The sequence below is a fragment of the Syngnathus typhle genome, linkage group LG11 (genome assembly GCF_033458585.1).
Source record: "Syngnathus typhle isolate RoL2023-S1 ecotype Sweden linkage group LG11, RoL_Styp_1.0, whole genome shotgun sequence".
NCBI lineage: Eukaryota > Metazoa > Chordata > Actinopteri > Syngnathiformes > Syngnathidae > Syngnathus > Syngnathus typhle.
This window is the reverse complement of record NC_083748.1, coordinates 10,923,747-10,948,738: the sequence shown is the minus strand read 5'-3', so window position 1 is coordinate 10,948,738 and position 24,992 is coordinate 10,923,747. Positions and strand designations below refer to the sequence as shown.

General features: G+C 41.4%; 1 protein-coding gene across 3 annotated transcripts; it reads right to left on the bottom strand.

Annotated features, from left to right (window-relative positions):
• Nucleotides 1-1,081: 1,081 nt before the first annotated feature.
• camkvb (CaM kinase-like vesicle-associated b) lies at nucleotides 1,082-13,388 on the bottom strand. 3 transcript variants are annotated; one of them, XM_061292307.1, is made up of 11 exons: nucleotides 13,129-13,388; nucleotides 6,304-6,411; nucleotides 5,899-6,030; nucleotides 4,955-5,029; nucleotides 4,635-4,773; nucleotides 4,409-4,529; nucleotides 4,247-4,322; nucleotides 3,923-4,059; nucleotides 3,721-3,799; nucleotides 3,540-3,627; nucleotides 1,082-3,477 (listed from the first exon to the last, which is right to left on the bottom strand). In XM_061292307.1, the coding sequence occupies exons 2-11, from the start codon at nucleotides 6,396-6,398 to the stop codon at nucleotides 3,166-3,168; spliced, it is 1,254 nt and encodes a 417-aa protein (XP_061148291.1). In that variant the 5' UTR covers nucleotides 6,399-6,411; nucleotides 13,129-13,388; the 3' UTR covers nucleotides 1,082-3,165. The 3 variants fall into 3 exon arrangements, with proteins under 3 accessions (XP_061148291.1, XP_061148290.1, XP_061148289.1); XM_061292306.1 differs by lacking the exon at nucleotides 13,129-13,388 and adding an exon at nucleotides 7,091-7,534; XM_061292305.1 differs by lacking the exon at nucleotides 13,129-13,388 and adding an exon at nucleotides 6,592-6,978.
• Nucleotides 13,389-24,992: the final 11,604 nt, after the last annotated feature.

Below are 24,992 nucleotides of genomic sequence, written 5' to 3'. Positions count from 1 at the left end.
ATAAAAAAACTAATTGGCGATTCTCTCCCAATTACATCCGCAGGTGAAGACGCTCGTCTCGGTCACGTGACATGTCACCTCAGTCGAGCCAGGTAAGCCTTGCAAAAATGAGCAAGAAACAGAAATGTTTGGAAAACTTCCTTGGAAAGGGAAAAAAGCCCCATGAGGAGACGGAACAAGAAGAGGCTATGACTTCTAAGAATCGGAAAGCTGCATTTAAAAGAACATTTCTGGAATCCTACTTAAAATATGGATTTATTGCCTAAAAGACAAACATTCAAACAAAGTCATTGTCTCCGATTACTCCTAGATGGGACCAGCTCGTTTCTGAGGAACATACTCCCACTAATTCAACAAATGGTGAGTTTTATTTTTATGTCGTTTATACTTGTTTTTATGCCAGTTGTATCGTTTTATTTAATCGTATTTGTATATTTATTATAAATGTATTATTTATTTATCTAAATCACAGGTGTCAAAGTCAAGATACGGCCCGCCACATTATTTTATGTGGCTGCAAAGAAAAATGGTGCATATAATTTGTGTCATTACTAGAATTGCAAATTGTCTTCACTTTTAATATATATTTTTTAAATATTTGACCAGTTTTACTCGTCTGATTTGAAAACAAGTTATTTGTCAGTTTGTTTTGTAGCTTTTACTGCATATAATATGAGGTGCTCATACATTTATTTGGGTTGACAGTCATAATGACCCTCTGAAAGAAGCTATAACTACAATGCGGCCTGTGAAAAAAAAAAGAGTTTGACACCCCTGATTCTAAATGTATTATTTATTTATATAAAGGCCGGTCCGCGATAATATTTCTGACACGTAACCGGTCCGTGGCGCAAAAAAAGGTTGGGACCACTGCCTAAGGCATTTTTCTAAGGCTTAGAGAATGGGAAACAGAGCTGACACTAGAGGGACCCATCTGCATATGCAAGAGTCGGAAAACGATGATTCATTTATGGATAGCACGAGTGCGGATGTTGGCTTTTTTTTTTCTTCCTGAAATCATAATGCTTTTTCATGGCACTGAAAGAGACTTCTCAGCAAGAACGCAAAAACTGATCAGAGATACAATGAATTAAATTTTATTACCACCAACTCAATCAGGTAGAACATTACAGAGCCCACAAATGCAAATTAGGACCACTAGTCCTGGCAAACATCACAACCGCAAAATACTGTGGCAGACACGGAACACTACAGTGAGAAGTCTTATGGGGACACATAGTGTTCAAACAGTACTGACTCTTTCTGTCATCTAAAAAAAAACAGGATGGACTACATTACATCATCTAATCATACAAACATCTCTGAAATTCAGAATTAACATCATATCAAAAACACCATAAGAAATAATAATGGAATTATCTTCACCACAAACAGATGTTAAACTGCAGCAAGAAATCAATCTTTAGATACGTTGTCTTATTTTTTATCGAAAATACATATTTCTTCATCACTTCTATCCTATGGAAAATATTTTTAGTGAAGACAAAATGTGCACAGTCTGTTTGTTTTCTAATGGACATCAACTGGCCCAACAACGCCTGTCCGCGCACGCACAAACACAAACGGTCTCCCATTGACTTGGTGGCCAAATGGCTGCTTGGCAAGGACCGCAGATTTCTAACAACGACAACATTAACGCGGACAATCCAAAGGACAGCGAGAATCACAGTTTCTGCAGCCTGTCAAGTATTGCTCAGTTTTCTTTCCAACTCCTTCTGTGGCTCATAATTAATGCTCAAGGGGACCCGTGCCAAGAATGGGGAGATATTGATATTACTGGACATCATCAAGTAGATCTAAAGATGTCAGCTAAATTTAAAATGAGTGTTTATTAAAAAATGTATGTGAACTACATGAAAGACATATGACGTGAGTTAATGCACGTGTCAATGTAAATATGATATATGGCCTCACAATGAGATGTTACCAAACAATAAATATAATCAATTTGGATGGCATCAATTCTATTGTGATGCTTTTAGCAAAGAAAAGCTACACATTGATTTTAAAACGCGTCGAGCTGCCGTGAGATGAGGACGAAACAAAGTTAAGGACAATCTTACAACGGTTTAAGCACGCTGGATGTCAGTGTAAAGTTGGAACCACCAAGTGGGTGTGTACAGTGAATATATAAAAAGTCTACACACCCCTGTTCAGAAACAAGGTTTTTGTGATCAAAAGAAATAATTTAAGTCTTTAAAACTTTTCTCACCATGAATGTAACCTATAAGCGTGTACGACGCAATGGGGAAAAATCTATAAAAGTGAAAATAACTGAAATAAGCTGGTTGCACAAGTGTGCACACCCACTAATGCAACCACATTGAGTTATTTATACTTCCTCTCTCCAAAATGTTTTTTATAGGCCATAATAATGGTGGGGAAAAGTGTTTATCTTGGTCTCTTATTTTACACAACACAAAAATCTCGCATTTGTTTGAGCAGGGGTGTGTCAACATTTTCTATGACTTTAAATGCAACATGAACAGCAAAAAGTGAGAAGGCATGCTCTTTTAGCTACTTCTACAAAGTTGTCTATGTACAAAATGTTTCGACCTACAACGATGAGGTTCTTTCCTGAGCACGGAGTAAGCAAAGGACCAAACTGTTTTGTTGTTCTGTGCTTATGTGAGAGATCACACCAGGGTCAAACACATGGCCGTGTCAGCTTTGTGAAAGGTACGGTAGATATGACAAGCGCAACCTTAACATAGTTTTCAAGTCGAAACCTTTCGCTGATTTTAAGAGCAAGTACTGGCAGAGAGACATTTCCCAAGTCAGCTTTTAAAAAAAGAGAATCAACTTGTTAAATTCTTCTTCTACTAAGCACAGAGACATAACAGGAAAAAAAGTCTTTGTTAAGCCACAGCTTGACAACAAATCTGCTCATCCCCCTAGAACTCAAGGAAATATTTCAGAGACGCTGTTCTACACTCGGGGCCGGTGAAAGATGATGCAATTTGTTTAAATAGAATGCCAATGCAATGCAGAGCACTCAGGAAAGGTAGCTCACAGCCTCCAAAAGAGAATAATGCTGCAAGTGAAAAAGAAGCGTCACCATGCTAGCAGCTAATGTACAGTGTGCAGGGGTCGACGGGTCTGCAGAGGTCACAGCGGTACGAGCAAGTTGGGTGGGGGGGTGACCTAGCCTTGTTCATCCTCCGCGTCATTGCCACCATGGAGCGGAGCCACGGTATCTCCATTGCAGCCAGACGTGGGCTCTGCTTCCTGCGGCGGTGGCTCCGCCCCATCCACAGACTCCGGAACCAGCACGTTTATCTCCGTGACGGTTTGGGGTGGTGCGGCAGCAGCAGGTGAAGGCGCGGATGGGTCTGCGTCAGCCTCGGGAGATGCTGCCGGGTCTTCTGCGGCGCTGGCGGCCGGACTGGAGGCCTTGCTGTTACTTTGCTCGGTTGGTCTCAGTCTCTTCATGATGGTGGTGACCCGCACAGCTTTCTGACAATATCAATATGCTCCTCATGTTTGGAAATTCAACCATCTGGAAGAAGGGGACTCACCTTCCATTTGGCTCGAGCAAAGTTCTTCTCAATTTGCGCGCATACGTGTTCCTTGATGTTTTTATCCGACGCTGCGCCGCCGGAGATCCTGTTTTATAAAAATGGGGACAGAGAACACAGAAATCCTCTGGTAATCAATTTCTCTGCTCGTGTTTACAAAAGAAAGTTCGCCAGCGGCTACCATTCATGGTTGATAGCCTCCTGGGCTGTCAGTCTCTGCTCTTGATCCACCTCCATCAGACGTGAAACCAGAGACTTTGCTGTCACAAGGAAACGAATGGAAACTTCAAAAAAGGCTTGATTCTTTTGATGGATGTCACATTTTACGTTGGAATATTTCATTTTTACGCCAAAAGAATGCCAATATAATAATAAAAATGTACCTGAATCTGAGATCTCATCCCAGTATGGAGAGTCAAACTCATAATCGCCTGCGAGGATCTTTCGGAACAGGTTCTTGTCATGATTTTCGTAATCATCTTCATCACTCTCATCATAGAAAGGAGGGTTGCCTGATAGTCTACACTTGCAAAAAGATAAGAAATTGCAAAGAAACATTAGCCTAGTCTAGTATTCTCAAAAATGTTCAAATTGAGCATGCGTGACCTAACTTTGTAATTCAATACAGGTATGTATTTTGATTTAGCATGAGTCACTATAATGCAGAATGCAAGAAATTATCAGTAGTAATTGACATCATAACTCACAGAATGTACATGATGACACCTGTTGCCCAACAGTCCACAGGTCGACCATATCGCTGTCTGCCAACCACCTCTGGAGCTGCACAGGACCAAAAAAAATTGGATAAATTATTGAGTACAATTTGTACCGTTTCATTCGTGTTTTGATGTGCTTCAAAATCTCACCCAAATATTCCGGTGTCCCACAGGGGTCTTTGATTAATCCATTCTCCAACTTGGCAAGATGGAAATCACTGATGACTATTTTAGAATGCTTCAGGCGGTTGTAGTAAACCAAATTCTCCAACTGTGCCCATGAGAAAAAGTCAATGTCACAATCATGTTGAATGTAGAAGTCAATGTAGATTGAAAGAGTTGAACGTGAAAGCTCTGAAAGAGAGTCACATGACACCTTTAGATTTCTGTGGACAATTTGCAGGGAGTGGAGGTAAGCGACAGCTTCCAGGACCTGGCGCACCACATTGCTGGTATCGCGCTCTGAGTAATAGCCTTGGTCCAGGATCCAGTCAAACACTTCCCTTCCTGTTGCACTGAGAGAGAAAATCAAGTCACATCTCTACAGAAGGTGTACATTTATAAATACCGTTCTGTAATTAAAAAAAGTTGAACAGTTGGACGTCACCCGAATGAAGTTGTTACTATACGATCAACATGGCATGCTGGAATAATGACAAAAATACAAACAGCCTTTTCCCCCTCCTTCAAACTCACAGTTCAAGAAAGATGTAGTATTCCTTTTTAGTCTCGAAGACATCGACCAATTGGAGAATATTGGGATGCTTCACCCTGAGGAGACCAACAGTCACGATGAGAAAGCTTTCATCCATTTGTTTCCAAACAGTCAAATTTGACCCCAATAAAATCACAACCTGTTACATAATTCATTTGGAAAAATAGTATGCAACAAGCCTATATATATATATATATATATATATATATATATATATATATATATATATATATATATATATATATATATATATATATATATATAATTAAATTCATCTTATCCTTATTATCTTTTGAGGGATCACAAATAAAGCCCATTGAGAGAAACTTGATGAATTGAAATGAAGTGATGTTGATTAGCAAGTAAGCATGGTGTTTCTATCCGCAGCATTAAAATGGGAAGCTCATCAGGAGCCAAACTGTGATTCCCCTACTGATTAACTATATTACATTAAGCCTTAAAACGGAAGCCTCTTCTGCTCATTAATTGCATTCCGCAGTTACCGATGACAATAATAAACTGCTTACGTCGTTCTTGCTGACGCTTAAACTGTAAATAAATGTAATTGAGAGTAACTTGAGTGCAGACGTTGGCACAGGAGCTGAATGCTACATCAGCTCTATTGTGATGATATCTACATACGGACATTCAAGTTATTAATGCTACAAACTCATCAACGATGTAGATTTTCCTCGCTGGCATGACAGTTTGACATGTCGTTTTTTACGCTTGCACTGTTTTAACTTCCACTAGCTGCTGTATCATTTTTGTTTGTTGTAGCAGTACAAAGTTGGCTTTGTGTTCTGAGTATTTTCATGATGGCTAAAAGGGTCTTTGAGTCTCTGAGTCCAAGGGAGTTTTAAATAATCAAATGTGAGCAGAGACGCTAACAAAAGCACTCTTAGTTTAAAACAAAGGAACTTACATCTTTAAAATGAGGATTTCATTTTTTGCAGTTTTGCGCACCTTCCTTCCATCCTTTTTCAGGAACTTTTTGCATGTGTACATTCTCATCGTGTTTTTGTCCTTGGCCCGGAATACCTCACAAAACTCCTCCCTGGAAACAAGAACAGCCTCCAAAGTTGAATGTCACATAATTTAAATGTTGTCCTTTTTTTTTTTTTTGTTTAGCAAACATGACTTGTTCAGCGTGTTTCAAGGAATTAACCAAACTATTGCAGATAAGATGTAAAACCTTGAAACAGATTATTTACAGTACATTGGGATTATATACTATGGGGGGGGAACAAAATCCAAACATTCAACGCTCGGCGCTTCCACTTTATATTTAGACATTAAACTGAAGTTTGGAGATATTTGCAGTACTCACGATTTAACAATTTGACCCATGTCATACTTGTCGGTCACTTCTGAAGGACTGTGGTAATCCTTCTTTTCGCCAATTGTTAAACAGCCAAATGGCATAGCCACTCCGGACCTGTTGGGAGAAACAGACAAACAGGTGAATAGGAAGATTATTTTTTCCATTTCCTTAAGCGAGCTTATGATTTGATCTCATATTGTGTAGAAATAATATTTTTCCAACCAAAAAGTCACCATATTTGTATTTGGGAGAAAGGCAAAGTGTCAGTATTGCTTTGGAGAAATTTACAATGACCTTTTGCGCTTCAAATGTTTTCTTAGTGCTGTTTTCGTACACGTAGAGGACAAGAACGGCTTTTCATCGAAGTCATGGCGAAAGGTTCGTATAAAATGTGGCTGGTAAATGCTGAGGCTCAGCATTGTTTAACTCCACTTCAGTAAATCAGCGACCGCTCTGAGTCGTCAGCACTTCCGTAAGTTGCTGAGCCAGAAAGACACCGCACAGGCGGGAGGGCGGGATGGATTTGAAAAATAAACATCAAATGCATGTTTGCCAAAACTTGCTGATGTTGAAGCAAGTTTTTTTGGGGGATAATCACTCACATTTGAGTAATTTCCCGAGGATGTAGTTCCTTATGCTAGCAGAAGCAGGAAATGCAATCTTGCCTAATCACTAAAATGTGTTGACTGATACCAGAGACATGCCGCGGTGAGCCACGCAGTCAGCTTTGACCCAGACACACAAACTACAAATCCACCCTGTTGTATTTGATTGTAAAATGACATGATCTGACCTCCTCGTTGTTCTCTGGAAAAACGTAACCATATCGTAGACCTTCGTTGTTTCCGTGCACAGAAACTCTTGGCTCTTTCTGTGTACAACTTTGCTGAGCCAAAGCATTTATCCCACGGACGGTAAAGTGAAAGTGACATGAAGAGATGCAGAGCCAGCAAAGGTCGCCCACTCGCATCAAGCAAGGAACACAAACAAAAACAGGAGTTCAGAGCGCAATCTTTTTTTCTTAAATGACTTTATGCTGACCCTTGTCCACATGCATGCCGTGATACGTCAGCTTGTTGAGTTTCTATGTTCTTAACTGGTCAGCAACTCGTGCTCAAACTTTTTCAATCCCTACAGACTGACTTGCTGGGTTCTGGCAATCTTTTTTTGGAGCACTCTGTGACCAAAGAACACATTTGAACAATACTCTGAGTTTCCTAATGCTCAAAATTGAACTGGACATTAAGAAGCAACATCCTGCATGATCATGGTACTGCCTCACTTTATTTTGTTTGCCAAAGAAGTATGTTCATGTTAAAGTTTGTGTCCCTTCTCCGCACTAATTAGAGCCGCACTGACGAGAGCAGCAGACGACAATATAGTGATGAAAAGTATATAACGAGGAGAAAAGATCGGGATTTCACATAGAAAGTCACTGAAGAGATAGAAAGTGAAATAAACAAGTAGGCTGCTTGGATCCAAATAAAGATAGTGCGGTTTAAGAGTAGCCATGCATACACAATTATTTGAATTATTAATATCACGGTCTCCTTGTCTGCTGTGTTTCACAAGCCCCTGCGGTTCATGTTTTACTTGGATTCAGAATCTTTATATCCCGGAGCGCTTGCTTTTACAGTGTACAGAGAGCACAGACATGGCAACTGTGGCAAGCGTAGTAATAATTATCAAGCTTCTCCTTTCAGCCGTCCTCAAATCCCACATCAACTTAGCGCATATCTCTGATTCACAATTCTTGAGAATCTTTTCAATTTCTCATTTGTTTGTTATATGGAGCCTGTGGAATGCAATTTCATTTTAGGATCTTATTCATTTGTTGCCTGCTGTGCTGTCACACCTACAGTACGTATTTATGTCCCATTGAGTAATAGCTTGTGAAAAGAAAGCCTCACCTCCCTCACTCAGCGGCTAATGGCCAAATTACTGCTTGTTGTCAAGAAAAGCAAGACGGCGTGATGGTAAAAACATGCAAGTTGCACTTTTATGCATCAACCAGCCCGCTGGCGCTTTTTTTTTTGTACCTGAACGTTATTGTCTCGCTTTGGGGCAGGGAAGTCTCATTAGAAGGCGAAGCATTTAAATCATATTTATGTTATTGCAAAGCCGGTGAACAGCACCTCGGCGCTTGCTTGCAATAAAACCGACAAACAGAAACATGCTTGTTTCTGCTTAGAGAAACTTCACACCTGCAACGCTATTGATCAGCATGTCAGTTTTGCCGTGAAAATGGATGTAAAATCTGTACAGCTCCTCTCGGTCAATCAAGGGCCAAAACATATTTTATTTAGTTTTGTCTAGATTACACAAATCCATCCTGAATAAGAAATTCTGCAGTTTTGTCTCATCAATTATTAACCCAATTCAAGAAGCTGACTCTGCGTATCTTGCTAGCATTGGTTTGCCAAGAGGCAAGGTTTATATTTGCTTCATTTACATTTTCAACGTGGTTTACTGTACAGAATTTCACTTCCTTTAACCCAGGGGTGTCAAACTCATTTTTTTCACGGGCCGCATTGTAGTCGTAGCTTCTTTCGGAGGGCCATTATGACTGTCAACCCAAATAAATGTATGAGCATCTCATATTATATACAGTCAAAGGTACAAAACAAACTGACTAATAAGTCGTTTTCAAATCAGACGAGTCAAAACTGGTCAAATATTAGAAAAATAAAAATAAATATTAAAAGTGAAGACAATTTGCAATTCTAGTAATGACACACGAATTTGATCCACAATTTCTCTTTGCGGGCCACATAAAATGATGCGGCGGGCCGTATCTGGCCCCCGGGGGCCTTGAGTTTGACATCTGTGCTTTAACCCCAAAGTTTCATACATCCTTTTTTGTAGCGCTTGTTTTAAAATTAACAACACAATGTTTCTGTCCTGCACCAATAATACTTGAGTGGTTTCTTTACTTGACAAGATTCTTCTTGAGAGAAACCACTGCCAGCTCATGTTGAATTTATGTTCTTGTCCAATAACCAGTTTGTGGGTCCGTTCCTGCGCAGCTAAACAATTCTCGGCCACCTTTCAAACCAACCGAGTCACAAAAGCATATGACCTAAATGCTTACGTGTAATGGAAATTCCACATATCAGGCTGGTTGCCATGGTAACACTGGCAAATTAGCATTCTTTCCACAGGAGACCACATATTCTTTAAGAAAAAACAACTTTGCCTGCTGCTGTCCACTCAACCAACGAGGGCGAGCGCATGTCCTACTGTGAGACCTAATAGAGTTTAGTAAGTGGTTCTGCATATGGCCTTGAAGAACCCTAAGATCCTCCATGTGCGATCGAGTAGTAACCACATTTACTAGTCCTGCAAAACATGAAGAAACTCTTAGGTTAAGGCTGATGTAGAGTCAAATTCTATTTTCATTTCCAGTCTAACTTGTGTTCCGTGACAACATTGGCTAAAATGAAATGCAACTCTGCAGGCAGGAAGGATGGAGCCAATTTTAACGAACTGACTCATCTGAAGCAAACAAGTGGCTGCAGCAAAAGTGGACACGTAACACTAAAAGCCCACGGGGTTGATCCTCTGATGCATGCTTGGCCTTTCTCATCTCAACTAATGGGGCTCGAAGAGCAGACTTGCCACACTACAAAAAAAAAAATTCCATCTTTCACAAAGCTAGACTCGAGTTTCTTTTCCACCCACGTAAATGAGGAAACGTAATCGCGGAGGCCTTTCTCCAGTCAATAGTAGCAGTCTGTACCTAAATATACTTGCCTCGGTTTTCCTGCCTCATGTCGATGCACTTAATCTGTTTTGCTGTCTTGTGATGTGTGGCGGCGCTCATCGAGGAGAGCGCCCAACGTGCTGCGAGAACAAGCCGGGTGGAGCGGCGTCATGCCAGCTTCATACTGTGACAGGAGGTCAGTATGGTGGGAGCTGCTGACGTGCTAGGAGTTGTTGTCGCTTATGGAGCAACCATAGCCACCAAGTTCTTACCTGATGCACTTTCTTCACCTGTTCCCCAGTAAAATGGAGTTTGAACTGGAGGTTCGGCATATTTATCCCATTGATTGGAAAAAGTATGCAATTAAGTTCTGTTTTCATGGTTGTTCTGAAAAACAGTTTGACTCTTTTCAGATAGCTTCATATAACATTGGAATCGGTTCCTCCCCCACAATGATGATAGTTTTCCTCTGATGGTAATAAATAATAAATATTTATATATATAAATAAATATAAAAATAGTAATAGATGGATAGATAAATGTTACTGACTTGCTACTGATGAAAAAAAAAGACAACTGAAGTAGTGATCAAATCATATTTTCGGAATGTCACTTGTGCTTCATTAAGTTCTGATTCAAAGGTCGACAGAAAGCACACTGGAGCGTGATAGAAGTCCATCTATTGGAGTCATGCACGGCCAGTTGTCATGCAACTTTAACAAAAGTGAATTTCCCGTGTCATTCGACCGTCAAGAACATTACAACATGTGTTGGTGTTTATTTTGCAAGCGATTGAAAGTGCACTGGCGGCTGTGTCGATCCTTCTGTGGGTGGAGGGATTACAATTTGTTCTAACCAGCGGGGGTAGGCAAGATTAAATTAACGAATGATGTTTACCGTTGACATGCAGTTGTTTCACTTAAGACCAGTTATGCTTTGCATTACGCACATTTAATTTAAACCATTACAGCAAAAATCCTGTGATAGAGCAAATCATCGTGAGCCGCAATGTGGACCATGCTAAATCAAAGTTTAGTGAAAAAAGCTCACCCTGTAATGTCACCAATGAAGAGCCCAGCATGTCCATCACTTGTGGGGCAAGATCAAGTGAAGTGTAAGCCAACATCTATTTTCATTAAGAGTCTGGGCATGAATCAATGCTAAGGTGAAATATTCATCCGTTTCCATTTCGAATTCCCCTTCAAACATTCTATTTGTGGATGGCATGGCGCTTTGAGGCTGTGAGGAACGCTTCCACTATGGAGAAGACTCGCGGGTAGACAATCCCCTTTTGCCGGACAGCTCGACACGTTCGTGATTGATACTTTGAGCAATTGAGATCCACTTGATGAATTAGTCTCAGTATGCGATTTGGAGTACTACTCAAGAAAAGAGAGAGTCATTCAAGTCCTTGATTGAGAGAATGATTCTTTCTTGCCAGTATCCTCGCATGATATGAGGAGCAACATTTACAATTTCAAAGGAAGATAAAGCTGCTCAAGCACCTATAAAAAATGAATCCCAGCTTCCCTCAAATTTGAGGAATCTTTACCAAATTTCTTTGGTATCCTTGAAGGGCAAGATTGGAATTTTTGATTCAGAAATAAATGTTGTCACACCAGGTGTCAACACTACATCTTAAATTCAGAATTATTTCCCTTTATTAACTCCAAGTGCAACATTTGCAGTGTTTGGATGCGAACAGTGTCAATAGTCTGCAGCAAGAATCTTGCACAAGTCTCCAAATAGCCGAGGACTCACTAAAATGCCATTATACTTTTAATCTGTACTGTACGCAAATATTTAAATGCAGTGTGGACAGTGAAAATGCACAAAGTATTTGAAACTAAGTCAGAGGGTGGAGGTACCCGTATGCACAATCCCGAAGGTATTGCTTAGAACGATGTATCTATTTTGGAAGAAGCAAAATTATTGCACTTTTCTCTTGAGCCCTGCTCTTTCACCATTTTTTTTTATTTTTTATTATTAAGCCCGACGCCTCATTTGCAAAGCAACCCTCCCATTTCCATGAGACGGCAGCGCACAGAATCAAGAGCACTTGAAGCAGCGCTCCCCGGGGATCTGGTTTCCTACAAATTGCTACAGACCATTTGTTAATCTTCTGCCCTTCCATCAGCAGCAGGTGTGACTGCCATGGCCCACCTTGGGCCCACAGCAAGTGTGGACCTCTTCTCGGGCCAAACAAGTCATTACGTATGGCTCATTGGTGACTGCATGGATGAATGACTTCAAACTCCAAATGGAAATGTTCCCATTGTGCATCACTGTGCTAGAGAACCAAAACTATCAGCAAAGAGCAGGATGGCTTGGATTTTGGACTACAAGGCAATGCAGATGGTAGCCATGGTTACAGTACGAGTACAAATATGCAATGTCCCCAAGCTATTGCGGAGAACATGAACGAATCAGACAGATTAGTGTCAGTGTGGCACCGGCACGATAGTAAAAAGTCTCATCTGCTGCAAAGCGGCTTTACTACAATCTGCATGAACTCACATACAAAACGCAATGAATGACTTCCTAAAAAGTACATGTAGAAATATTTTTTTAAAATGTGGACTGAGATGCTAAAATAAACTATCATTGTCCTAAAAAAATGTACAGTCAAGTTCGGTTTTGGTGATTTTGTTAAATTGGATGAATTCTATTTATATAGTAGGCTGTAGAGAAGTCAGTGATTTCTTAAGTGTCACATGAGACGCAATATGGAAATTAATAATATAGGAGCGTCTCCTCTCTATGTTAAACTTAACAAACTTATTCAAGCCATAAAGACATGCAGGTTGCACCACCAGAATTGCAGCATCTGGCCTGATGGATGGAACTGGTGCATGCCAGGTGCGCACTGAAAACTATGAAATACGCTACGTGTTTTCATCTAAACTCTTTCTTCTCAAATAAAAGACAAAGATGAATGGCATTCTTTGCGGAGCGCAGTCGCGTGTGTCCGCAACAAACTTGTGGTGTCAAATAAAAAAAGAATAAATCCATTTAATATAATATTTATATTTAGTATAATAAATATACAACAACACAAAGCGAGATAGAACTTAATTCTCATTTTCACTGCGATTTTCTACATAGAAGATCATTTGAAGCAAACTTACCTTAACACCAAATTCCGTCTTGAAACGGTCTTGAGTTAAAAGACGAGTTTTTCCCCGGCAGTGAATATCTATATGCTGAATGTGTGCCAGGTACGTATTATGAAAGTTGTTCTGGAACAAAAATGTGCTGTAGTAATGTATAGTGCACCATCTGTTGTGCCGCTGTGCTTCAAGCAGGGTGGAGGAGAAGAGGAGGAGAGGAGGAGGAGGAGGAGGGAGGCGACACGCGCAGAGATGCGTGCATGCTTCGCAGCGAGCACACGCAACTACGGCTACGTCACCTCACTTTCACTGTGAGTTCAGACTTCATTAAAAAAATTGGACCATCACATAAAAATAATCCAGAGTGATAATTTGCCAGATTATTTACAGTTGAACGCAATGACACTGCATTGTTGTCTCTGGACGTTGGTCATATTTTGGCCATTTATGACTCCAGCCATTTGGTAACGAGCTTCTGACCAGTTCCACTCAGGTTTGTCGGGTTAATAAGCATCTTTGAAAGGTTCCCTTTCAATTTTTTAGCTCTAGAACAGTGATTGTCAATCAATTTTGTGACTCATTTACCCATCCAAATTATGTCAAATGTAGCTGAGATTCCTATAATAGACATAAAGTTGCAAATAAATAGGTCCATCCTCCTTCGGTGCAAAATTAAATAATATTCCGCCACAGAAGTGGTTCCGAGTTGCTTCTTGGTTATAATGGTGGTCCCTTGGACAAAAGAAGTTGAAAACCCCAGCTCTAGAAGGTTGTTGAAGCCAATGGAATGAGAAATGAGCGAGTGTGTAGTTTGTGGCAAGGGGATAAATTAAACAAGATTCGTGCCACTTGATGAACTTCACAGACAGAATAACTTGCTGATGGCATCTGTTGAAATGAAATTGGAAAATGGTGCTGAAAGATTTAAACTCTTGATGATTGAGTCCCCAAAGTCATTTCTCCCCTTTTTCAAGTGAGGTTATATCCACATTGGCGTGGTAATGAAGGAAAGTCGTATTTTCTTTTATTCGTCCACAAAGTAGACAGCTGTTATTTCTCTGTTCTGGGACAAAAGTGTCAGCCGGTAATGTGTCACCTCGAAGATGTTCTCATGGGAACTCAATGTTCTGATCACAAACTTCCTTCCAGTCACACATGACTCTAAGGTGGGTTTTAACTAATTATCCGAGACATCTTGTCATCTCGCCACTGTTTCTCGAGGAAGCCGCGTACTTCTAGTCACAGCTTCCTGCTGTTTTCTCTACAAGTGCCTGATATCACAACAGCAGCCGCGGCCTTGTAGTATCACAGTGCTCATGCTGGGGTTGCTATAGCAACGGCTGATGGGAAGCTTTCTTTTTTTTGTGTGCAGATTGAGGCAATGAAGAGGGAAATAGGACTTTATACTCGGCAGCATCTGTAACTTGTCCAAACGCCAGCCGAGCCATACAAATCAACCTGTTATAATTCCTCATTACGAGAAACTTAAAAAGTGATGTAATGACTCCAATGTATGCTGGTAAACATTCATGACTGATGTATCCTCCGGCAGAAAAAGTGCAGTATGGCAGCCCCCCGACCCCCCCTCAAAACAATTTCTCCAAAAGGATGTGAAATCACAACGGACACAGCATGATGTGCTCCGCCCCTTCACAGGGATACCGCATGCTGACACATTAGTAACTCTGAAAGGTCACAGCCAAAGGCAGAAAGTGGCCGTGATAATCATCGTACAACATAAATATGTGCGTTGGAGGTGATACAGTCGAATTATATAATCGTTATATTTTTCCTATAAAAAAACAATCGTTGTTCTCATGTTTAAGTAATTTATTTCTCGTTTTGAATTAGGGTCATTGTGGCAAGGATAAACATTTCCTAATCACACTTTTATAATTCTTTCACCGAATAGATATGTGTTTACTAGAGGGAACACGTGATTAGCACACGCAGTGTCCGGAAAAATGTGCTGATGAACAGCAAAAGTCACCAGCAGCTTGTCAAGCCGGGCACTTTAGATCCATCTGTCAGACTGACATCACACCGATGGATCGGCCATGTACCAACGCTGTTATTGTCTCGGTGTGCAGGAGGAAGTGAGCTGCCTCCCACTGTGCTCAAGCAACAATTGTCAAGGAAAAAAAAACATTAAGTAGAATGAGGCATTTAAAATCCAAGAGCTCCATTAACGCTAAACCTAGCTTGGTGTCCTTCACAAGATCTAGCAACTAATTTGTACGGAGATATTGGTGATGATTCCCGCACATGGTCTCCATCTGTGTGTCGCACAGCCAAAAGCAGGTCACGCGTGTAGTAACGGCTGCTCCTTAGTGCTATGCTCCTCGTGCGCAGCTCTGGGCAGGAGAAGCATGTGTCAAAGCGACTTCATGACAGCATGCTTTCATCCATCAGTTACTTCGCAGCAAAAAAAAAGGAGACAGCAAATTGTGCTCTGGTCTCCAGGGTTGCGCTTTCCTCGAGCTTGATTTTGTTCTTACAGCTGTGGACTCGTGTACGTCATGTGTTGGTTCCTTGTTATGCTTGGGGAGTTGAGGGATAATGGCAGGACATCAATTGGATGATGTAGTAGATGTGTAAGCCTTTTGGATTTACATTACACGCTTCGAAAAATCTTCCACGTGACCCAATACAGTAGGTTATTTCAGCGTGAAGAGAAAGAAAGCGTTGCAAATGAAATCCTCAGATGGCTATTAGATCTTTTTGATGCAAGGTTGAAAATCAATTTAACTGATAAACAGGTATAGATGTACAGGCTAATTAATGGCAGTATGCGCATCAAGCAAAACATCCCACCATGGCAAATCTAGAAGAAGAAAAAAAATGGGGAAAAAAATCAATTTTGCCCTCGGCAGTTTGTTCCCAAACAGGGGGTGAATCTGCCAGAGCAGGACACCATATGTCAACTCTGCAATCCATCCACACGTTGTCACATGACAACACTCGCCATGTGAGTTGGCTGACGGAAATGCAACATTAGGAACACTCGGGCAATGACATTCAATATTTCGGTGTATTCAAAAATCAAGCATGAGAGGTTAAATGACAACTTGAAATCACCTACAGGTGTAAGTAAGAGTGTTATGAGTTACATAAGTTTGTACTTCACACAAAAAAAATATTTGCAGGTTTTATGGAGATGATTCATCCTTCAAAAGTGGACTCCATTGATTGCAGATAAACCAATGTAACCATGGTAACCTGGCGAACAGGATCTAGCAAGATGACAGGCTGTTGATGCGGCAACGAAGCCAGCCCGGTTGTGTAATCCTATAAACCTTGACACTCAGAAATAATGTGGCGCGCTTCACATCTTCATACCTGGTGAGAAGTGTGGGATTTCAGAATGAAAAGAAATATGCAAGGAGTCGAGTCGAGTAGCATTGATGCACATGATGTGACAAAATGAAAGAAGAATTAAATGTTCTACTTATTATTTCGTCTAAATACCACGACTTTTTTTCATTGTGATGAATGAATGTGTGAATGAGGTGTGTACGTGTGTGTTCGTGTGTGTGTGTGTTATGAGCCGATGGCAGTGGTGGGTGGGTGGCGTATTTATGCGCTGCAAAGCGATAACGTGGATGCCACTTGAACATGCAGCGTTTTGTCGCACATCCTTTGCTCTTCCCACATTAGTCGAGACTGATTAGCCCTTATAAATTAATTCCAACACATTTTAAATGGTAGGTGTGTACATATTATTTTTGTGTGTGTGTATAAAGGTAGAGAGAAGGTGATTATTTTTAAGAGGAAAACATTACGCAGCAGGGCTGTTATAAAAGGACTCTAATTGTCTCCTTAACAATTCCTGTGAGGAAAGATGTTCCTTCTATGCTTGGAGCACCATGTTTTTTGCACTCCACTCCTTTTCAAATGATCAAAACATGTGCTCGGTATTCATACTTCCTCTTGTAATGATGCTCGTGTGGGGAAATAAGAAAGAATACTCCCTCCATTAGTCATAAATATTGCAACGATCATCTCGTGCTATCAACACACATTGTGCGCCAGCACGCCAGCTCCACAATTATCTTGCAGGCGACGTCACATATATCCCAGAGCGTGCGTCAGTGAACGTGAATTGAAAAGGTGAATGCAGTCACAGGGAAGAGTGAGCCAAAATGAATCAATCCTACATGCGGTGGGAGATTATTGCTGACATCATATCTTTAGCCTCCTACGGTGCCTGGCGAGTGCGTTTAGAATGCAATCGCACAGAATGTTCGCTATGATTGGCGGATCTCAGCATGGATGAACTTCCCTGAAGTGTTGACTTTGTTTTGACCCGGAGCTTATACTTAAGCACGATATCATTTCATGGATGATCATGGATCGCGTTAGCAATTTCTTTCGCTGACATTAAGCTTGAAAATTAAGCTTTACAAATACTCAGCTTGACTTGGTTTTGTCGCCACAGATCCCCGTAGACAAGAAATCTCATATTACTGTAGATATGAGGAATTTTTTTTTTTTTTTAAGTGAACAAGCCTCTATTCATGCTACATCCATCTCACAATGTCTTCGGGGAATGGATTTTCTATCTATGATTGCATCTCTTCCAGAAGCAAAGCACGATGCTGGGGAGAAGCGGGAGAAGTGTCCCTGCTCTATCGTTGGTCCGATAATCCCGAGCACGGGTGAGCTAAAATGTCAGCAGGAAACATCCTAGCGGCCTCCGCCGTCAAACGGAGCACCGCTTTCTTAATACACGTCATACAGAGCACTCTGATTGCCACTTACTAAAAGAAGTAATCATTTAATATTCATTCAGTCATTGGAAATAGAATTGGAGGCAAACCGATCCTGACCATTCGCGCAAACATTTGTGGTTATGTCATGGGTATTGGTTACCCCCAAAAACAGCCCCACCTAAATGTCAGATTTAGCTCTCTTGAGGTAGCAGAAAATGCAAAATGGCTCTGGAGAGCCTGAAGTTAAAGACGTCACTAATTCTCTACAGAGACCCTCCAAGAACCAAATTTTCCGGGAATAGAAAGCAGTGACGTGCAAAGCACAGCGGATGCCCGGTGCGACCCGCTGATTTTGAATCCCCCTTTTGAGCATTGTCAATGCCTTGATAAATCCCGACTCCCAGGCGGAGTCTCTATTCAGCACATAAGCATTTGCAAATAAACAGAACTGTTGTGTTGGTATTACAACCCAGTTGTCTCTGGCTCTGTGCCCGCTGGACACAAACAATGTTTATCCTTCAGGCTGGCCAGTTGCAATGATTGGTGCTGCTCAACAATCTACTCCCTCCAAACATATTTTGGGTTAAGCGCCTACCACATGGTGTTTATTGTCTGTCTCACACGCTGTTTATCACAAAGGCACCATTGTGTTGACAAATATACAAACATTTGCTTTCCCAATGTTTCACTGCGCCGGGTGGACCACAGATGCTGGTCATTGACTTTTTACGATATGCTTGATGATGATATCTCACGATATCACACTGCACACTATATTTGCTTTTATTTTGCTTTGTTTTACGCTGCCAAATGAGAATCTGCTCTCGATTGCCTTATGTAGTATACAGCCGATGCCGTGAAATCTAGCAACAGTTCTACAATCGCAGATTACAATTTAGTCACAAAGGTGGAAACTCTCGCTTTGTAGTCATTCAAACCTGCGTGTGTCAAAATGTGTAAAGGTTATCCGGCCAAATCTTGGTGATTTTGGTTATTATGATTTTAAAAGGCCTTACTTGACCAACTGTAAATTTAAAGAAAAGTTTATCAGTCCGGAAAATGGTCAAATTCTGTCAGGGTATGTAAAAATACGAGCATGACTGTATGTCCTACGGCAAGCCTCGCTCTGTGGATCCTCCGAGGACTTTTGTGAGCTCGGACTAGAAGGCTCGACCGCAGACGCAGAAACTCCACCAGGAGCTTCTGTTTTTGATAAATGGAAGACGCAGGCAGAGAGTGTGAGACTCTCCATTAAACAGAAAGGCTATTCGTTTAAAAATAATCGATGATAATCAGGTATAAAATATGTTTTAATAGCGAGCTGGCGTGTGAATTAAACTCGCTGTTCACAAACCCCCACACGGTGTCTGCATTACGAGCAAGTGGTAGGTGGTGAGTTGTGGTCGACGTGTGCTTGTGGGTAGAGAACAAGATCACTTGAGGAAGACGAGAGCCAGTCCATTGACTGCCAAAAATGGACTGCATTTGCCCAGACACTGACAAGAGAACATTGGCAGGAAGAAAACATCTTGTTCCTTTCCAACAGACCCAGATGTTGCAACTAATTGCCGTGGTTATCAGAAGCATTGAAAAAGCACGGATGAAGCCGTGATTAATTTGAGGAAAGTTGTCTCCTGCTTAGAGCAGTTAATTCCAGTCACATCCTTCCGCAAAGACAATTCCTGCAAAACAATTGAAATGAAATTTGAGAGCATCCCCAATCCCAACTCACAATACACAGAACCCAAACGCCCTTTTTTTAATTTCAGGTTTCTGTACTAAAAATAGTCTTTTTGAGAAGCTACTGTCGTATGTTTGAATCGAATCAACAATGGCGTAATCTGCTAAATCCTGTTTTCACAATCTGGGCATTTGATGGTGCAAAGCCAGACGTGGACAAAAAGAACGCTTCTTTGGTACTGCGTAGGCGTCAAGCATGCAAAATATTAGGCCTTTCTAATAATGGCAACAACAGAAATAAATATTTTGTTGATGTAACAACAACAAAATGTAAAAGTCAAGAGGTACACTTTGCGTCATGTATCAAGCAAATGTTGAAAATCATATACGGGGCAGGATGGTGAGAATGAAAGAAGTGAAAATATATATAATTAAACAGCATTATATATTTAGATCACAGGTTTATGGACTTTTTCCATGGTAACATTAGGAAGGTGACAAGTGCATATGGGTTGAGGATGGGTGGGTGGTTTGGAGATGTTTGGTCGGCAGCCCTGTGAAGCGGAGGCGGGGATTGTGGCGCCAATGGGTTACAAAGGGGGGGTCTGATATGATGGCTCTTCATTGCACTTTTGTCGTGCTCAATCAAGATGTCCACACAGTTGCATAAGCCGCCATTTGGCAAAAATAGACTGGGCTTTAATTTGGACCAGGGATGAGTGGTCAGACAAGACAACAATAAAGATATTTTGAAATCTCAGGATTGAGTCTGTTCATTTTCCTTCCTACAGTCACAGCCATTATGCCTTCATGTGATTTCCGCAGTTATGAGTGTGGCCATAGGAGGACCGGACCACTTTTCTCGTCACGCCAAAGGCTGACAAGCGGAGCTTCGAGAAGACTCCAGCGCACTCCGTGCACTCTAATTAAAAGCTTCGATTGGACAAGAGTTAGCAATTAGAGTGGGTGCTCCAACTTCTGCATGTCCCCGGGGAGGTGCCAAGGGGAACTCCCACTCATCCATTATTGTTTGAACTACCGTGAACGAGGTCAATTATTCAACTCGGCCTGAGCAGGTAAGTCACTCCTTGGTGTTTTTAGTCCTCAGGCCAAAGTCAACATGACTTAAACTATATGGGGCAGGTGCAGCAGTGTGACATTAGTGGACTTTTTTTTTTTTACATTTCAGGCTAAGATCTAAAGATAAAGAGTTTAGTTTTTCAGTCATCCATAACTCAACAGATTTGTTTTTTTTTGTTTTTGTTTTTTTGGGGTGCCTCTGTCCCGTTTCACGTCATTTGTTGCAAAGTCCCAGGAAAAGCTGAACTATCATTACTGACGCAAAGCATTGCAATACTGCTGCCATCCTACACATACTCCTTGTGAAAACAACCGTTACCATGGCAACAAGCATATCACAAAGAGTGCACATTAGGAGTCTAACAAAGCACAGTGTACCTTTGGAAGCCGGGCCTGTGATAGGCTGATATTTGAACCGTCTTCTCCCCTTTTGTTTACCAAGTCCAGGGTGACTTGAATTCACTAATAAAGAGTTTGTAACATTTGTTTCATTTGCATTTTGCAACGTTGTAAAGATTGTGGTGGTTTTGCTTCATTCATGAATAAATATTGAGCCAAATGTCAGTCTTGGTGAGAGCAGTTTGGGGTTGTTTCCTTCAAAACTCATTTCCCATTTAAAGTTAAATGACACAACTTAAAGTATCTGTCACAAGATTACGCGCATCCACAGATCTTTTCTGTGACATCAGTCTTACTGATGGCTGCCTTGGTGTCAGTTAGAGGAAATATCAGTCCAGCACATCCTGGCACTCTGCACACAGACCTACGCACTGTCTGCAAGAGTTGTTTTTAAGATAGTATTTGGATGATTGCCAATTTGGATCAAAATGTCAGGAAAGCCACATGCTTTTGTTGTATTCTTTTAGTTTTTGCTTCTCTCTTATGCCATCCTTTATTGGGGGCTCAATCATTTGCTTCTGCAGTGTGAAACTACAGGCTGCATTTAGTATTTTCAATTAAGCAGAAAGCTTTTCTTTTGTTACCTGTAACCATTGCACCATTTCTCCAACACCATACATAGTATTTAATTGCCTTTATAAATGAAGTCAATAAATAAATCCAGCAGATACATACAAAGTTATGAAAAAACTCACATCAAGTTGCTTCAAGCGCAAAAGATGTCACATTCGAGTGCATTTCACGTTAGCGCGTCTCTCCTGAATTTTTTAAATCAGCTCAATGGCTCATTATTTTGGCTTCTGGGCTGAATGTAATTTTGTTGTAGAAATTGTTTCTTCTACCAGCAAGGTAATTGTCTAATATGGCAGTATGTCTTGTGATAAATAATGAGGATTTTTTTTGCGCCAAGCAAACAGTCATCATTAAATGTAGGGCACACATCAAATTGTGCCTCAGCTTGCCAGAGGAGCACTAAAAGTGCTTAATCGTGATTCAGAATGACGCATCAGGATTACATTGTGCCTTAGACCAGTGTTTTCCAACCAGTGGCAACTCTGGTGTGCCATGAGAGATGATTGATTGATTGAATATTGATTGATTGAATATTTATTGATCCCCAGGGGTGGGGAAATTCAGGCCCCAGCAGCATCCATACTGCAGAGTCGGTATACAAAAGACACACAGATGGCATGAGCGCAACTCAATAGGCTGTGCCGTGGGAAATCGTCCAACATTAACGCTTGGTTCTTTTTTCAGTTCATATGACTTCAACCAGTAGGTGCCGGTAATGTACATTGAAGCTGGTGCCACCTCGCCGTAAAACAAAACGAAGAAGAAAATGACGTAACTTCCTGTTTACGAACGAGTCGTGAATTGCATTTCAACGTTCACCAACTGAACGGAGCTGTGAGTGAACGAGTCAGTGATTCGCATTTCCAGTTCATCGCGAGAATGGATCAGTGAGGGAACTTTCCCGTTCGTGAACGAGTCAACTGCCTTCCTTCCCGTGCATCAACGGATCAGTCAGTGAATGTGTTGCATCTCCCTCCTGGCGTGAACTATGTAAGCCAGAATGTCGATTTGCCAAGGAAAGAAAGAACCACTTCTTTTATGCAAGTTTTCTCCAAGCTAACGGCTAGCTTTCTTGCATGAAGGGATGCGCCGTTATGCAACAACGGGGAGATTATGCTTCTCTTTGGGTCGTTTTTCAATAACGTGTATGCATATGTACGCCTCAATGTTGTTATCCAATATATCTACAGCAATTTCACATTAGATTGCTGGTTTGAAATTTACTTTCAAATAAACATTTATGTGAAAACTTGTCTAGTGTTTTATTCCTTGTTTTTCTTTTATTTGCTCATTAAAGCATAAAAATCTGACAATTGGTCAACTGCTTTATATGACAATACGTGTCGGTACACCTCATGGACACTTCAATACGTACACTACACGAGGTAAAAAAAAGAAAAGAATAAATAAAGTGTAGCGAACGATTCGGTGAACGATTCTTTTGAACAAATATTTTGAGTGAACTGATTCTAAAGATTCAGTTCACTTAAAAGAACTGGAATGCACTAGTACAAAAGCGTGCAGACGGCCATCGGTTGTCAGGTCGAAATACCTGACTCGTTAGTGACACGGGCTCTCACTCGGGAAGAACTTGGTTCGATCCCTGGTGTGAACATCTTCCTTTTAGAATTCGAACCTCGCTGCATATGCAAACAAATGCAAGTATTTATGTGTAAATACATAAGGTGGCCCGCCCCCAAGTTGGCGGTCCAATTCTAAAAGTGTGCCTAATAACAAGCCACTTTATTAGGGAAATATCATGATCAAAGGTCACAGGTATCATGCTCTTGTCCTCGGGGCCGCGTTCCAACATGTTTTTCAAGTGACCCTCGTTAAGCGCACCTGCGTGAAAAGTTTTAGCACATTTCACGTTCCACAGGGGCTAAAACTTTTCACGCAGGTGCACTTAACGAGGGAATAACACGGACATTCCATTAGGTACACCGCCATTTTCAAGTGTACCTAATAACAGGCCACTTTATTAGGGAAATATCACGGTCAAAGGTCACAGGTGTCAAGCTCTAGTCCTCGGGGCCGCGTTCCAACATGTTTTCCAAGTGACCCTCGTTAAGCGCACCTGCGTGAAAAGTTTTAGCTCCTTTCACGTTCCACAGGGGCTAAAACTTTTCACGCAGGTGCACTTAACGAGGGAATAACACGGACATTCCATTAGGTACACCGCCATTTTCAAGTGTACCTAATAACAGGCCACTTTATTAGGGAAACATCATGGTCAAAGGTCACAAGTGTCAAGCTCTAGTCTTTGGGGCTGCGTTCCAACATGTTTTCCAAGTGACCCTCGTTAAGCGCACCTGCGTGAAAAGTTTTTGGTCACTTTCACGTTCCACAGAAGCTAAAACTTTTCACGCAGGTGCACTTAACGAGGGAATCACTCGGACACTGCATTAGGTACACCGCCATTTTCAAGTGTACCAAATAACAGCCCACTTTATTAGGGAAATATCATGGTCAAAGGTCACAGGTGTCAAGCTCTAGTCCTCGGGGCCGCGTTCCAACATGTTTTCCAAGGAACCCTCGTTAAGCGCACCTGCGTGAAAAGTTTTAGCTCCTTTCACGTTCCGCAGGAGCTAAAACTTTTCACGCAGGTGCACTTAACGAGGTAATCACACAGACACTCCATTAGGTACACCGCCATTTTCAAGTGTACCTAATAACAGGCCACTTTATTAGGGAAATATCACGGTCAAAGGTCACAGGTGTCAAGCTCTAGTCCTCGGGGCCGCGTTCCAACATGTTTTCCAAGTGACCCTCGTTAAGCGCACCTGCGTGAAAAGTTTTAGCTCCTTTCACGTTCCGCAGGAGCTAAAACTTTTCACGCAGGTGCACTTAACGAGGGAATCACACAGACACTCCATTAGGTACACCGACATTTTCAAGTGTACCTAATAACAGGCCACTTTATTAGAAAAACATCATGGTCAAAGGTCACAGGTGTCAAGCTCTCGTCCTCGGGGCCGCATTCCAACATGTTTTCCAAGTGACCCTCGTTAAGCGCACCTGCGTGAAAAGTTTTAGCTCCTTTCACGTTCCACAGGAGCTAAAACTTTTCACGCAGGTGCACTTAACGAGGGAAACACACGGACACTCCATTAGGTACACCGCCATTTTCAAGTGTACCTAATAACAGGCCACTTTATTAGAGCAACATCATGGTCAAAGGTCACAGGTGTCAAGCTCTAGTCCTCAGGGCCGTATTCCACCATGTTTTCCAAGTTTCCCTCGTGAAACACACCTGCATGAAAAGATTTTTTTCATTTTCACGTGCAGGAGCTAAACGTAAAAAATGCATACTAAGCAAGGTTCCAAGTCTAAAAGCACATTTATGTATATGCACACACCTGGGATTGAACTAGGCTCTCACTGAGTATGACCCCTTGTCACAAACCAGTCAGCTATTTCGACCTGGCAGTCCTTGGT